Below are 12,551 nucleotides of genomic sequence, written 5' to 3'. Positions count from 1 at the left end.
AGGACAATGCGGTTCTGGCCCGCGTCACGTATCCTTAGGGACAAAGCCTCAGGTCTGCTGACCACAGAGACGGTCTTGGTCAAACCAGAGGGGACACCTAGGCCTCAGCTGCGTTGCAGCTGCAGACCCAGGACAGCAGGACAGACAGAGGGATGCCATGGCCACCTCAGGAACAGCTACAAAGACTAACGACCCCCCTGCCCTGGCACCGACCAATCCGCAGAGACCTGGACCCTGAATGGACACACCAGGAAAGCTGGTGAATATTCTTTTGAGATCCCCCCCCTCAAACTCCTGCCTTTGGAAAACTGATAAAAAACCCTTAAGGCAAAGGACCCAGGGCGCTCTCTCTCTCTCTCTAGAACACGCCCATACCTGTGTCGCCCTTCTTTTCGAAGGCGCACACCTTGGCTTCCTTTCCCCAAGGGCCCCTCCTCGGCCGCCTCGGGGGCTGGTTTCCTGGGCGCACGCGGCCCGGCTGGCTCACTTCCCCCGCGAGGGCCAAGGCGGCTCGGCCGCCGGGACCCACTCCTGCGGCTGCGGCCTGGCCTCTCCTGCCTCGGGCCCTTCCTCTGTTCTGCCTCTGTTGCTTCCCCCGCCCCACTCGCTCCAGGTGGCTCGACCGGCCCACAGACGCCCCCCCCCCCAGAAGGACGGGCGGCCTCCCCGCGACCACAGCCCCTCTGTTCAGGCTGCTTGTGCCACACGAGCCCAAAGCCTCCGGACGACAAACAAGCAGAGAGCACCCGGCGGGTCCTCGGAAGGGCGAGAGGGACCCACGACCCTGGGCCTCGCTTTCTCGGCACCGGCGTGTGAGGCCGCAGAGAGGAGACGACGTCCTTGGCCGGACCCCAGGGAAGAAGACCCGCCCTCGGGGGGGGGGCACCCTGGCTCAGTGGCACTCCAGCCGGGGGCCTCTGCCATCTAAGTAGGATGCGGCCCCTCCACCCGCTCCCCCTTCTCCTCTCCGCTGGGGTCTGCCCGCAGGAGCGGGCAAGCGCAGCCTGGAGACCAGAACAAACTGGGCGGGATGGGGGCCGGGCTGACTGGGCCGTCGACGTGCGGCGCTCAGGACCCGTTTGTCACGCGAGGGACTCAGTGGCATTTTAAGGGGACACAGCCTGCCTTCTGCGGAGCCAGCCTGCCGATCTCCGAGATGGAGGAAGTCCTTCCCTTTCTCCTTCCCGAACGCGGTCTCTGAGGTCCCCTTGTTACTGGGCTAAAACAACGTCTGGGGAAATAAACGACGTGTCACCGGCCATCGATCCGAGAGGGGACGGGCCGTTCTCGGCTCGCATTTCACGGCTGAGTGCGGCCGTGCGTGCGGGGGGGCGCTGCTTTTACTAAACCGACGTCCTCGCAGGAAATATCGACATCGCGGTGACACTAAGACGCACTTACCCCGCAGGCCACCGCCTGCCGGTCTGCCCCTCTGCATCCCTATCAGAAATCCATTTCTGCCACGGCAGTGCTTTGTAGCGGCTGGGACAGAGTTCCACGGGGTGGTGGGGGGGGTGGCTCGACCAAAGACGATGATTTTGTTGTTGTTGTTTAAATGCAAAATGCAGGCACCTCCATCCTTCCCGAGTCTCGCTTGGCAGAGCCCAGCTTGGCTGCAAGAAGGTCTTGTCCAGGCCGCCCACCCCCCCGCCCCCCGGCTCTCCTCGCACCCGCGCCCTGTCCGTGTACACGGCGGGACCCGCTGCATCCTGAACCTCACACACGCTTCACGTTTTAAAGAAACAGCGACCGTCACCCCAGCAAGACGTGAAAGGTACTTAAACAGCAAGCAGGACGCTCTCGAGGAGGAAAAAGAAGGTTGAGCGGCCCTTGAACGAGTCTGGGGGTGGGGTGGGGCCACGGCGCAGCCACCTCTTCTTGTCCCTGGAACAGAGGCTCTGGGCACCTGCCAGACCCTCAGCAGTCACCCGGGGGCTCTGCTGCAGCTCTGGGCTCAGGGTGCTCGTCTGTGAACCCCCGAACCCCAGGTAGTGGAATCCCAGGACTTCTGGGTTCCCCATCCACACCAGAGATGCGTCCCCATCATTCTGACCTGGGATCTGCCTTAGTTTCTTCCTCCAGTTCCCTCACTGCCTTGGACTAGAGTAGGACACCCCCGCCCCCCCACCGACTCGGAGATGCAGCTGTTCTAACGAGGAGAATGAACTTCTTGTGGAAAAAAATTAATTCTCTTTAGATCGATTTTGGGTATACAGCTTCTTCCCCGTGTTGGAGAAACCCCTTTAACGGCACAGGAACGCCCCATCGCAAAATGCCACTTGGATCTTTGGGAAGGCAGGCGTTCCCAGGTTTCACGGCAGTGGCCGTCACACGGCTGAGCACGCGGGTTTTCAGGCGCCAACACCATTCACTGCTGTGAGTGTGAGTACAGTCGGCACCTGCACGCAGGGCCCCTGTGCAGGCAGGGACTCATTTTTTTCATTTTTATACTGATGAGAGAGAGGGAGAGAGAGGAGAGAGGGGGAGGGAGAGAGAGAGAGAGAGAGAGAGAGAGAGAGAGAGAGAGAGAGAGAGAGAGAGAGAGAGAGAGAGAGAGAGAGAGGAGAGAGAGAGAGGAGAGAGAGAGGAGAAGAGAGAAGAGAGAGAGAGAGAGAGAGAGAGAGAGAGAGAGAGAGAGAGGAGAGAGAGAGGAGAGAGAGAAGAGAGAGAGAGAGAGAGAGAGAGAGAGAGAGAGAGAGAGAGAGAGAGAGAGAGAGGAGAGAGAGAGAGAGGAGAGAGAGGAGAAGAGAGAAGAGAGAGAGAGAGAGAGAGAGAGAGGAGAGAGAGAGAGAGAGAGAGAGAGAGAATGTGTTGTTGCACTGATTCAACATTCATTGGTTGATTCTCATAAGTGCCCTGACCGGGGATCAAACCCGCCACCTTGGTGTATCAGGACGGCGCTCTAACCCACTGAGCACCCCGGCCAGGGCGAGGTTAGTTTGTTTCTTACGATGAGATCCGGCAAGTCCTCCTGAACTAGTTTCTACGCATGACCGCCGTTGTCCCGCAAATGTGGGAAGTCTGGGGACTTTATCTTTCAGTTATCTGTGATCTGTAACACTTGTTTTCAAAACCGCAGAGAAACGTCCCACACCCTGGCAGAGACTGGGCTTTGATCTTACTAAATTAGCGTGCTTTTGATTTCTGATTATCTGCCGTGGCTCAGCCTGCAGCATTCCACGTTCCTCGCTTCTGCGTGGCTGGGCTGCGAGTCGAAGCCGAGAGTCATTTCCTGCAGGAGCCACCACGGAACTTATCCTGGTCATCACAGAGGGTACTTACAATTTTCTTGCCTTCTATCAGCACGGTAGACGTATTGGACTCAACATCCCGCAGGATCACGCTTCCCTTCTGCTCTCGGTAGATGAATTCTTTGTCTGCGAGGGAGGAAATTAAAAGAGAACCATGAGCCATCCAGGAACTCACCGCGCCTTTGACGGACACTTAGTACAATGAATGGGTTGCTTGTGAGAAAACACAGCCGGCGTTTCGTCAGAGGGCCCTTTCAACGTGGGGAAATGTATTTAGTTCCTCCTAACATAACCCCACAGGCAGCTCTTCTCAGACTCTCATCTCCCGCTCCTGTTCTGCACCCCGGCAGAGCAAGCACGGGCGCGTGTGCTCACAAGATTTTTAGAACACTCTAGGTCTGTTTGGGCAGGACACACGGAGTGGACACAGACGGCAGCTTGAGAAGCCTGCTACCATAGGGGATGGAGGGTAATTGGCACTGAATGCACCAATTTCTGTTTTTTAATCCCCACCGGAGGACACGTTTATTGCTTTGAGAGAGACAGGGAGCGGAGGAGAGAGAGAGAGAGAGAGAGAGAGAGAGAGAGAGAGAGAGAGAGAGAAGCATTGGTCAGTGGCCTCCTGTATGCGAACCCACGATCTAGCTGTGTGCCCTGATCGGGAGCAGAACCTGCGACCTTTCGGTGCACAGGATGGCGCTCCAACCAGTGGTGCCACCTGGCCGAGGCCAGACCAATTTCCTGTATCTGAAACGTTGGGGTGAAGTCTGTATACACGCACACACACATATACCGCCCCCCCCTCCACAGCCTGTGGAATCGTCTCCACTTTGTCCACAAGTTTCCCTTGATGCTCCGTCCGGAACCGGCTGTTCCTCTGAGATCTCTGAGTATCTACCCTGTATCTCTAGCGACCGTGATGCTTTGCACAATCCGCCACCGCCTTGAAAACTAACAAAACAGGTGTGCAGGCTAGGGCGCCTGCAGGGGGTTAGCAGCCGTGTGTGCCCGCAGCGCCACACACTGTCACTGAAGGGGGAGCTTTCGGCCGATAGGCCTGCTGGTGATGGGCAGGCCACACGAAGGGGAGAAGGAAGAGTATCTTTCTGGGTGAAGGGGGTCCCACGGAACCAGTGTGAGGGCGAAGGCATTGGGCACAGTCTTCAGAAACGCCGTGTGCAGGCTGGGTCAGTTCTGACGGCGGTGTCCTTCCTAGTGTTTCTTCGTCCTGCCTGAGACAATCACACTCTTTTCCTCTTCCTTCCTTTCTTCTGCTTGCTTTAATTTTCTCTCCTTCTTCTGGTTGGTTGAGGTGCAAGCTTAGGTCTTTGGTTTCGCTTTCCATCTTTGCCAATAAAACTATTAAGGCTAAAAATTTCCCTCCCTGGATGGTGTTAGCTACATCTCACAGACTTTATAGGCTGAACTACATTACTATTCAGTTTGAATTATTTCTAATTTCCCCTGTAATGTCTGTCTGGCCCAATGATTATTTAGAAATGTGTTGTTTAATTCCTAAATATATAGAGTTACTCTGGCCCTCTTATTTTTATAGATGTTTAATTTAAATTCGTCGGATCAAAGATTACCCTGTAGATGACTTCAGCCTTTTTACAACTCATCAGGACATTGCTGTGGCCCATAACGTGGGCTGTCTTGCTACATGTGCCATATGCATATTTAATGAAGTGCTGATACAGTTTGGTTTGGTCTTTTTCATTTTTTTGGCTTATTTTCTACTTGTCTGTCAACTTCTTTCCCCCCCTTTTTTTTGTTTCTCGGCTTTCAGTTTGTTGTTGAATATTTTTAGAGTTTTAATTTCCGTATTTTTAGCTGTATTTCTTTGCCTTTATTTTTAGCGGTTGTCCTGGGGATTCTAATATATACTTCTCACTGCCGTGCGGTCTGTGAAGGGTTAACAATATTACTTCTCAGACACACAGAAATCGGCCAGGTCTGCAGGCCCCTGTCCAGCCCCATGACTTTGTAATTATGTGTGTGACATGAACAGGGCGCGTGTATTCCGCAAGACGATGCTGTGATGCTTGCCTGGAACAGAACAGGGCTTGTGCAGGAATCAAGAAGGGGATGCCGAAAGGGTCTTTTGCATTTACCCACTGTTTACCATTCCGATGCTTTCTATTCTTTCTCGAGATCTGAGTTTCCGCCAGACGCCCTTTTCCTGCTGCACGAAGGACTGTCCGTAGGGTTCCCGGCTGTGTGCGTCGGCCGGGGCCGCGGCCCTTTATGCTGGTTTCATCCGAAAATGTCCTCAGCGACCCTTCGCCCTTGAAGGACATTATCTCTTCACAGAGAATTCCAGGTCAATAGGTTCTTTTTTCCTTTCCTTTTAGCATTTTGAAATTTCGTCCTGCTCTCTCCTGGCCACCGTGGTTTCCGATGGAACCACCAGCCAGCCGCTAGCTCCATTGTTCTTTCCTTGCGTGTTTCTCCCCTGCATTGTTCTCCTGCTGCTTTTGACGTTTGTTTGCTGTCTTTCGTTTTCGACAGTTTGACTCCGATGCCTTCAGACCCGGCCGCGCTGTGTCTGTCCGACGTCTCCTGAGCGCCATGTCCCTGCAACTTCCCCTTGTCCCCAGATCTTCAGCCAAATGTGTTTTCTTCTCCTTTATCTATGCCTTCTCCCTCTGGCATCCCAAGTGCACGTTCGTCAGATTGGCCGTATCGTTAAACTGCCTCTTTCGTACGTAGCTGACGCTTTGCCTGTTGACCTGTCCTTCAGTAAGAACACGATGTGGAAATTCCAAAGTCAAAGACAAATCAAGAACTTTGCGTTGAAATCCATCACGATGGATTAATTCTCTCCCAGGGATCCTTGCAATTTTGTTTTATATATTTTGCGGCAAAAATTTTTAAAAGATTTTATTTATTTATTTTTAGAGAGGGAAGGGAGGGAGAAAGAAAGAGAGAGGGAGAGAAACATCCATGTGCGGTTGCTGGGGGTTATGGCCTGCAACCCAGGCATGTGCCCTGACTGGGAATCAAACCTGCGATGCTTTGGTTCACAGCTCGCGCTCAATCCACTGAGCTACGCCAGCCAGGGCATTTTTTGCAGCAAATGTATTAGAGCCACGGTTTTCTACCGTGTGCCGTAAGAATGTTTAAAACACGCCACACCTGGCTGTTGAGTCAGGGGCACAGACCTCTTTCCCCTCAGACTGTCTGATAAGAGACATGACAACAGCCAACACCAGGGCTGTCCAGTGTGAAGGAATCAAAGTGATGTCCATTTTTTGGGGTCAGGTCGGCTTTCTCAGAGCACGCGGGTCACGTCTGCCGCCGCTGTTCAGCTTGCGCCGTGATGCGGCACGGTGTGAGGGGCCCCTGGGACCGGGGACGATGAACCGAAAAGCCGCCCGCGCTGCGGACTCTCAGAAGTACCAAGTGTGGGGTGCGTCCAGGAAGAGACTTCCTGCAGACAACCTCACCCGTCGCCGCCTGCCGGCGGTCACGTCCCCCAGGCCAGGGACGCGGTGCCCTGCGTGCGCGCACATGGCTGGGTTCGCTGTTCGGTGTCCTTGAGTGACCCTTCCGAGCTGAAAGTATTAAAGAGCCAGAAATAAGCTGCCCTGTTCGTTAGCAGCGAAAGTGGTTACTTCTCATCTTTAGGCTGTCTCCTCACATTGTAATGCCAAAATAGATAGCGGAGCAGCACAATCTTTTCTTGCTCTCCCAAAAGTAAGACAAAATTCCAGTCACTTACTCTGAGTTGTACGTATCAGTGGGCTTTACATGCGGTTTATTTTTGCCTGACAATAATGTACTTTTCCGTAAGCTTGTTCAAAGGTCTTGTCCAAGATAAACACTTTAAAAGCACTGTGGCATTTCGTGGAACTATTGATTTCTTCGCGATCCCGGTCATTCGGTTCTTATTGACAAGTGTGATTTGTGTAAGCTGGTTGGTCTTGAGGGGTGTATTAATCCTTCACTACACCAATATCACAGAGCACCTCTGCGTGTGAAGAACAGATTTTAATTTTGGAAACAAAGAGCGCACATAATAAACGGAGTAAATTTGATTGCTCTCGTGATTATCTCCTCTTTTAATTACTGCTCATTAGGAGCGATGTTCTATTGTCGCTTACTTTATCTTCTCCTCTGACACAACTCACTTGCCCGTGATAACACACAGTCTACGGCACGTTCCCTAAGACCCATCCACACCTGCGCGGCGGTCAGAAAATGGAGAGCCTGCTGTGGGGTCCCTGGTGCCCACGGTGTGGTCCAGCGAGGCCCCTGCCCAGCAGGCGAACTCAGGATTCCCGCTGTAAACAGCTGACTCCGGTCCAGAACCGGGACGGGGGTCAGACACTACGGAAGGCGTTACAGTCAAAACGACTCCAAAACCAAGTGGAAGAGGCTCTCCCTGGCCGACAAGGGGGCATTCGGAGCCTCCATCGGGATGATGGCGATAGAGGAACGCTCATTAACTATGCCCAAGTTCACGAACGTAAAAGGATGCTGACAAAAGAGACAACGAATTACATAAACCACGGTCGGAGGGTGCTTGCAAGTCAGCGTGCGGTGTAAAAACTGGTACGGAAAAGGGGGAACATCAAGAGAATGTCCCCTCGTTGCCGTTCACAGTGGATCCGGTGAGGGGAGTTCCCTGTTGAAAACCAGGTATCCAGCAGAAAGGCCGACGGGGTCAGAGCACCTCCGTCCTGCTGCTCCTAGCGAGCGGAGATGTCGGTCGGCCAAGGCTACGGGTCAGGGGGGTCAGGGTCAGAGGCAGTTCCACTCATGCCTCCCGAGGGGAGAGGCAACACTGATGATGAAGCACTACCCACACCCACCCCACCCCCACACAAAACCCAGAGCTCTAATCCAATCCACCCATTAGCGATGACAGGAAATGCAGAGATCAGAGGAATGTTCTAGCCAATACCGTAAGTACAAATCTCAGAGAAACTGTAGCACAGAAAACGACCTGTTTTTTTTTCTCCCCCAAGAAATAATGGCATTTATATGACAACAGGAAATTTGAACACTCATAGGATAAGTATGATCATAAGTAGGATTGACAGGACAACTAGTGCTTGGAGAAAGTACTGCTTTTGTTTTGGGGTCTATTTTTTTTAGGGTGATACAATCGCCGCGTTCTTTTCTATGCAACAAGGCAAGTCCTTCTGTTTCAGAGGCGCGCGGGGAGGCACGGGAGGATAGGAGGACGCGGCGTCTGGACTGTGCCTTCAGACAACAGTGGGGACCAAGAACAAGCCGGCATGCAGATGAGGCCCCGCTGCCAACGGCGGCGCGTGTTCAAGTCCAGTTGTGGACACGTGCGGGGCATTTCCTGTGCCTCCTGCTTTCGTTTAGGCTCCACATGCCCTAGGAGGAAACGTTAGGGGCTGATGGTAAAGCTCGAGTGGTCTGAGAAACTCAAGCAGCTCTCCTAAGAAGACAGCTCCGTCGGCTCCTTCCCCCATTTTCTCTCGTCCTCAGCTTTGCACGGATTTGTGCGTTCAGGACTCCTCTCGCGTTCTGGGCGCAGGCAGCGAGCGGCGGCGGCGGTTCCGTCGTGTTTCTCCAATCACCGCCGGCCCATAAATTACAGTTCTGAAACCCTCCCCGCCCAAGCCAGCAGCGGGGGTGTGAACTGGCGGTGAGGAAGGGTGCATTTTCGGTCCAGGTGTGGGTACGTTGCTTCCGGCCGAGAGGGAGTGCTCCTCTGGCTTCCCAACACCACGATCATTAGAAAGCTGATATCAGAAATTATACTAATTATTGAGGGAAGTATATGCCAAAAGCAAGTGTTTTTAGTTGGGTCATATTAATAACCTAGCACTGTGTTGCCAGTAGGTAGCTACTAGCCACATGCTCCTATGAATATTGAAATTAGTTAAAATTAAATAAAATTTAAAAATTCTTGTTTGCGGGAGACACATCTCAAGCCCTCGACAGGCGCACCCAGCAGTGGGTGCTGGGCGGGACACGGCAGGGACAGCGCAAGTCCGTTGACTGTGTCCGGGCTGGGCCAGATCAGCCGACGGCCAGCCGGTGGCCCCGTCCTGTGAGCCAACCAGTCAACAGACAGGCAGAGTGGGAGCCACGCACGGGCTGGCCACCAGATTGTGACGGACACTCTGTGTGTCCTCGAAGCCGTGTGGTGGCTCATCACTCCGGGGGCCACAGGTACCCGGTACAGGCACCGGACAGCCAGCGGGCCGGCCTCCGGTGGGCCAAGTTGGGAGCATCTGAGCGTCGAAAGCATGTTACCATTGATTAAAACTAATCAGACTAATCGAGTGTAGAAAACGACTCAGCAATCTATAACGGTAGTCACACACACACACACACACACACACACACACACACACACACACAAAACCTCCCTTGTCTACTGGGGGAGGCAACTATTACACCAACTTCGTGTTGGGAACGTGGTCACTAAAAATGAGTCATTCTGGGTTTTTCCTGTGATTTTGGCAGTCCGGGGACAGTCCTGATGAGGGGGCGTGCCCCCCCCCCCCCCGTCAGAAGACAGCCAACTCATCAGAGCAGGAAGAGCGACCGCGGGGGAGAACATCGTCATTTCACGGCCCTCACGGGACTCCCCCGTGCGGGCCGGGCTCAAAGCGGAAGGGATGTTTTCCCGGTCCCCAGGCAGCACCCCAGGAAGCCCCTGCCAGTCCGAATGGGCGAAGCATGTTTATAATGGAGGGGCGTGTTGGCCGTGACTACAGCCCACGAATCAATGGTGGCGTCCCTCACAGTGGGACCGCCGGGCATTGCGGCTGCTCCATGAGGAAGCAGTAAGACAGACCCAGGTGTGGGAAACCCTACAACACGCCTGGCCTAATGCAGGGAAATAACTCCAGGTCGCAGGGAGAAGACAAGTGGCTCTCCATGCCCAGCAACCCCAGAGACAGAACTAACTGCCACAAATAGGATCCGTCCCTTCATCCACACTGGGAGGGAGACGCCACAGAAGATACGCTGAGAACAAGGGAGAAAACCCTAACGTGCCCGGGGAACTGAAGGGCACCAGGGAATCACAGCTATTGTTGCAGACGCGGGGCTGCCGTCCGTGGGTTGTGGGAGAGCGTGCCTCTGCAGGCACCCGTGGATGGGAGAATGCGGCATAACTGACGTTTAAATATTTCCTGCAAAGATATTGGCCGAGGACACAGACATGATGGAAGACTTGAAATCAGCTGGTGCTTATTTATCGTTCCCCGTGCTGTCCTTTTGAATAAAGAGAGAAAATGACGCAGCCCCTGACTTCTGGGAAGAGAGCTGGATGGGCAGAGGCGCTGCGGCCGTGGAGCGTGAGCGGAGCCGCATTAGGGCGGAGAGCTGGCTGGGAGCAGGGGCTCAGAGGGAGCAGCGCCCCCCCCATGAGTGCAGGAAATGAGAGACCCCCAGAGGCCCCACGTGCACCCAGCCGGTTCATGGCACCGACGCTGAGATTTTGAGCAGGTGTCTGCAAACATGTGTCTTCAGCTCTGGGTTCTTTTTTCCCCCCCGGCTTACATCACAAAAGTTGTCGGGAGTTAAGGCGGGGGAATGCAGGTGGAAGGGCGGTGCAGGGCAGAGGGGAATAAAGGGGGGGGAATGAGACAACTGTAATAGCATAATCAATAAAAGATTAAAAAATAAAAGTAAATGAATGAAATATTAAAAAAAGACATACAACGGTTCTCATCTTTCAGAAGAACAAGCTTTTCAATTACATTCTTTAAAGGCAAGCGGCACCCCTGGGCCCGGGGCCCTGCCTGCAAGTACTTGATGGAGAGGAAGCCAGGGTGATGGCCCCCCAGGTCGAGGCCCCGCCCATCCTCACACCCTCTATCAGGGAGGTGTCGTGGGAGAATCCCCGGCTGTTTCCTTTGCTTTGCACGCGGGTCAGGGTGACCCGACCGGAAAGTCGCTGTGTCTGACTTTCCTGCGGGAGCTCGAGAAGCGAGAAGCAGAATGAATGAGGACAACCTGCAAACGACCTTTTCTGTCCTTCAAGAGCCAGACAGGGTATTGTGCTCGGGGAGCCTGACGGTGGGAGAGGCACTGAGTCCGGAAAAGCCTCTCTTTGATTCTCGCAAACAAAGGGCCGAGCCCCTGGGCGGAAATGGGGGTGGAAGGAGGGTGACGGGCCGTGCGATTGTGCGGCTTCGGATTACGGTAAAATGATGCCGCCCCACTCACTCTTCCAGCGGGGGTAATTGCGTCGACAAGGACCTGCAGACTAATAGCAGGTCCGTCTCAGCTTGGAAGTTACTCGGGAAGTAGCTACATTTCAAAGATGACGCGTGTGGCTTTAAATTTCACTCCGTTTTCACCGTGAGGCCCGAGACAGCTCCGTTTTTGTCTTTGATGAATGGACTGCCCCATCGCCTTTAACGGCTTTTACATTTCCGCCCTTATTTATGGGAACAATTTTTATGTGCGCCATGGAGTCACGTTGAGACTTTTCAACAGCTCGCTGGGCGGGAAGCTCACCGAGAAACAGCAACACACTTTCTTGAGTGTTTAACCTCATCAACCGCAAGCTTGTGGGGCTAAGGGAGGAAACACATTGGTCTGGAGAACTGGGATTTTAAAAAATTTATTAAACTTATTGGGGTGACATTGGTTAATAAAATCAGACAGGCTTCAAATGTACAGTTCTAGAATGCATCCCTTGCATATTGCATCGTTGTTTTATTTTACAATTTATTTACACTGAGAGGGTCTTATGCTGAGCTCAGCCCATCAGAGAAAGACAAATGCCATGTGATTTCACTGCTATGCAGAATCTAAGGAACAAAATAAATAAATAAAACAGAGACAGACTCACAGACGCCGAGAGCAGCTGACAGTGGCCAAGGGGAGCAGGCTGGGGGGCCAAGGGGGAAAGGTGAAGGTTGGTGGTCACGGCGCAGTCAAGGGTATTAAGTTTTCAGGTTTTTAAAATCCTCACCAGAGGATATGTTTATTGATTTGAGAGGGAGAGAGGAGGGAGAGAGGGCGAGAGAGAGAAAGTAACGGCCTCAGGACCCAGGAGCCAGCATGAGCTCCCTCTCTCGGGGGCAGCCCAGGCCGTTTTCTGCCCCCTCTCTCTCCTTCCGCCACAGGCAGGCGAGGCGGCTCCTGAGCTCTCAGGGTCCCCACGACACCTGGCGACCAGGGCAGCAGCTCATCCCGGGCTGTCCCCTGCACCTGTCCCCAAGGCCCCCTTTCTCTGACCTCCCCGTGGGCTAAGGCAGCACTGCCTGTTGCTGCTTCTGTGCTGGGCCGGTCCTCGCGTCACCGTCCCAGCTGTAACAAACCCACCCTCACAGCCATCGGGACTGGTGCTGG

General features: G+C 53.8%; 1 protein-coding gene across 5 annotated transcripts in view; it reads right to left on the bottom strand.

Moving 5' to 3' along the window:
* Positions 1-12,551, bottom strand: part of DPP6 (dipeptidyl peptidase like 6) — a 519,939-nt gene that overhangs the window by 114,524 nt on the left and 392,864 nt on the right. For all 5 annotated transcript variants that reach the window (XM_045837839.1, XM_045837842.1, XM_045837838.1 and 2 more), the window contains exon 4: positions 3,283-3,377. In XM_045837839.1, coding sequence (XP_045693795.1) covers positions 3,283-3,377 — 95 coding nt within the window. The remainder of the gene's footprint in view (positions 1-3,282; positions 3,378-12,551) is intronic.

The sequence above is a fragment of the Phyllostomus hastatus genome, unplaced genomic scaffold (genome assembly GCF_019186645.2).
Source record: "Phyllostomus hastatus isolate PE091 unplaced genomic scaffold, TTU_PhHast_1.1 phas_contig_244, whole genome shotgun sequence".
Taxonomy (NCBI): Eukaryota; Metazoa; Chordata; class Mammalia; order Chiroptera; family Phyllostomidae; genus Phyllostomus; species Phyllostomus hastatus.
Note: the sequence above shows the minus strand (reverse complement) of the source record. Positions and strands in the feature narration are given on the sequence as shown.